A 3456-nucleotide genomic window follows, 5' to 3' on the forward strand; every position below is an offset into this window, starting at 1 on the left:
ATGACAAAAAAAAAAGGAGTAAGATAAGTTATGGAATCATCTTGATGAATGAACAAAGTACCTTCTGTAAAGGGCTTAGAACAGTGCCTGTATATAATGACTTCTGTTAATGATGTGTTAAATTTATTTTCAGCCAGGCGTTTTTGCAAGCAGATTAGACACTTACTTTATAGTTTCATTCAGCATGATTCTAATGGCATCAAAGTTATATGCTCAAGTACTATTTCACTTTCTTCTATTCATTCATCCAATAGAGTTTCCAGAGTCACTTCATGGTGCATCCTGTCTTTTAGACTTCCTTTGTTTAAGGAAGGACTTGCCTAAGGGCACAGTGAGCAAGCAATGTAGTAAATAAATTACAGAGGTGACTTCACACATTAAGAGAATCAGGACTGAAATAAGTTTCATAAAAATAAACCTCTCTGATGAAGGAAACAGTTAAGACTGAAGTAAGCAACATTACTAAATTGAACCTGATGTGAAAGGATCTCGGAAATTTAATAGACACCAAGAAGGGCATGGCTGCCCAAGCCTATAATCCCAGCACTCAGAAGGCTGAGGCGGGAGGATTGCCTAGGCTGCATAATGACTTTCAAGCCAGCCTGGGCTACAAAGTAAGAGTTTGTTTTAACAAAAAAATAAAGACATCTGAATTTAGTGAAAATCAAACAGATGAGAAAATATCAAAATCTAATACTTGGAATCATCTTGCTAAAATAATGCGTATAGTATGGACACAGGTATTGTACACATAGTAATTACCTAAGCACAAAAAAATATAAAACTATAGTCAAACTTCCCCAATTATTGTAATTTGTTCAACAACAGAGTTCAGGTCTTTTTGTTGCTGCTCTATGCATAGACCATACATTTACTTTTGGAAAGAGGAGCATTAGAGATGTGTGTACATTACAAACAACATACATTTCCTCATTAAAAAAACTATCTTTTCCACCATCCTAAATCTGTCAAAATATTAGAATATGTGACTTTAATTCTAGAATTTTTTAATTTTTAAGATTTTCATTTACACATCACTTTTTTGAATTTTGGGGATTATCATACAACATAATTTTAATTCTAGAATTTTAAGTACTTAATTAGAAATATGTGACTTATAGGAGTTTGTTGAGTAAAATTCTCATAAGTAGCTACATATTCTCAATAATTTATTGTCTAGTTATTAGTATTAAGTAATTTTCACTTAACCAGACTTGCTAAAATGTCAAACAAAAGAAACACTGAAGTTATGGAGTACACTTGATAGAAATTCTGAAAACATTTTATTCATGTTTAATTTCAGTCAATAACTCATTTTCCAAATCTATAAGTGGATTGGTCTCAAGTTCAAATTTTTTCATATTATTTGGAAAACTATTTTTAAAGAATGACTGAAAAACATTTCAACACAGTTATAAAATGCACAAATTTAAAATGTTACAATGAAGCAGTAAAATACACATATATAATAACCCTGAAAATTCTTTATTTAAAACACCAAGTTATTTAAAATGGATATATGGCATAGTAAAATATTCTTTCAAAACTCATCACTTCAAAGAAAACATACAATGGTGGGCATTACAATATATACAAAATAGGAAATAAATCATTGTCTGTCATTAATGGGAAGATTTGCATGTGTTCAAAATAGTCATAATTTTAAGTCAGACAAATATTGAACGGGGGGGGGGGGGATGTCTTTTCTACTCCGGCTCTTCAGAGACGCTTTAGATTCCTCTTGCTTTGGGTGCTTCCTGGGAGAGCATCTTTACACTTCCATGGCTTTGCTGAGCCTCTACTACATTCTTCAGACCCATGGTAAGCACACAGACATAACACACAAAAGTCAAAACCACAGGCTGGGCGGCTGCACAGTCCTCTTTTCTTAAATGGCTGGTACTTAGCAGGGGATTGGCACCTTGGGCAAGGCTTTAATGCTTCATCGGTAAAAAGTGTCCTGGCAACCTGCAGTGGAAACACATGCACTCAATCTCCCTGTGTCACAGAGTTGCTGTATTTCAAACTCTGTAAATGTTTCTCATAACTATGATCAGTACTCACCCTAACATATTGTTCCTGTTTACTACTCAAGTGGGTGAGAGAAGCGCTTGCTACAGGTGTCAAAACGTCTCCCCAAGGAGACAGAGTTGGAGTTTGCTCTCTCTGAGAAGTGGCTGCAGGAGCCTGCGCTTGCACTGATTTTAAGGCTGAGCGACTGAAAAGACGGAGCCGAGTGGCAGCATCCTGGACATTTAACACAGCCGCCTGTAGTAGAAGACAAAATTAATGCTGCAGTATCAAAGACCTTCTAAGACAGGATAGCTTTCTGATGCACCTGGATTTCAGTATTTAGTAGTTTATACCACCAAAATTTTCTCCCTAGATCATTTCTTTTTAGGGGGAAACATTTTTTTTTCTCATCTAGCATTTAAGTCAAAGAAATGTAAAAAGAAAACAATGAATGTGGAGTTGGGGATATGACTCACTGGGTAAAGGCACTAGCCGTGCAAGCCTGACATCCTGAGTTCAGTCCTGGAGCCCACATAAAAAGCCTCATGTGTCTCACCCCTCCATCATGGTTTCCCCAATTAAGGTGCCCCCATTTTCCCCCTTTCTCCCTTAATAATACCTTTCTCCTACGGTCCTACCTCTCTTGAGCACCTTCTTTCCCTTTATCCCCTAGGTTCCTTGTATACCCTTCTCTCCCTCTTCCCTTAAACTAACCCAATTTTTATACATATCTCCCTTATTAAGGCCTGTTTCCTACTGTTCTCCTCTTTTAGGTTCTTTCTTTTCCTTTACCTCCCTGGTTCCTTTCCATTTTCCTGGTTTCTGTAGTTATGTCTGGATACATACCCATTTATCAGGGTTTGATTCTAGGATCCACATATGAGGGAGAATGTATGTTGAAAAAATATGGAACGCTTCATGAATAAGTGAAGCCAGTCATGGTCAAGCAGGACCTTTGACTTATCTTCACACAGGTGGAACTGGTAAAAGAAAGGAGCCAGGGGCTCCTCCCAAGCCCATGTTACCCCTGAGGAACAAATCCTCAACCGACCGTAAATTGGTTTATCTGTGCCAACTGTATGGCCTTAAACACCCAAAAGGAAAGTATAACCAAAGATTAAAGGCACCAATATAATTTCTTAAAGAGTCCATATGCATAGCTAAGGGATACATAACAAGCAACAATGCCAGATAGGAGATACCTTCTTTTGAGTTGTTGGCCAGGGTGGCCCAAGGTTACTCCCAGATAGTAATTGAGCATAGAGCTGGGAAAATGAACAGCAGACCTCAATCTTATCTAAAGGAATATTGACAATTGATTGCTGCTAGATGAGGAACAGCTGGGCTTCCTAAAACAAAGACCTCTAGATGGGCTGACTAGAGTCATCCGATTGGACAAGTAGTGGGGAATGGCTGGGGGTGCCGACAACACAGCAGACAGTA

The 3456-nt window shown here is 37.7% G+C and overlaps 1 protein-coding gene across 1 annotated transcript in view; it reads right to left on the reverse strand.

Moving 5' to 3' along the window:
• Positions 1-1581: 1581 nt before the first annotated feature.
• Positions 1582-3456, reverse strand: part of Fbxo43 (F-box protein 43) — an 18730-nt gene continuing 16855 nt past the window's right edge. Inside the window, exons 4-5 of the mRNA XM_008831552.2 lie at positions 2065-2268; positions 1582-1968 (exon numbers count right to left, since the gene is read on the reverse strand). Coding sequence (XP_008829774.1) covers positions 1720-1968; positions 2065-2268 — 453 coding nt within the window. The 3' untranslated portion in view covers positions 1582-1719. The remainder of the gene's footprint in view (positions 1969-2064; positions 2269-3456) is intronic.

The sequence above is a fragment of the Nannospalax galili genome, unplaced genomic scaffold (assembly GCF_000622305.1).
Source record: "Nannospalax galili isolate Female #2095 unplaced genomic scaffold, S.galili_v1.0 scaffold334, whole genome shotgun sequence".
Lineage (NCBI taxonomy): Eukaryota > Metazoa > Chordata > Mammalia > Rodentia > Spalacidae > Nannospalax > Nannospalax galili.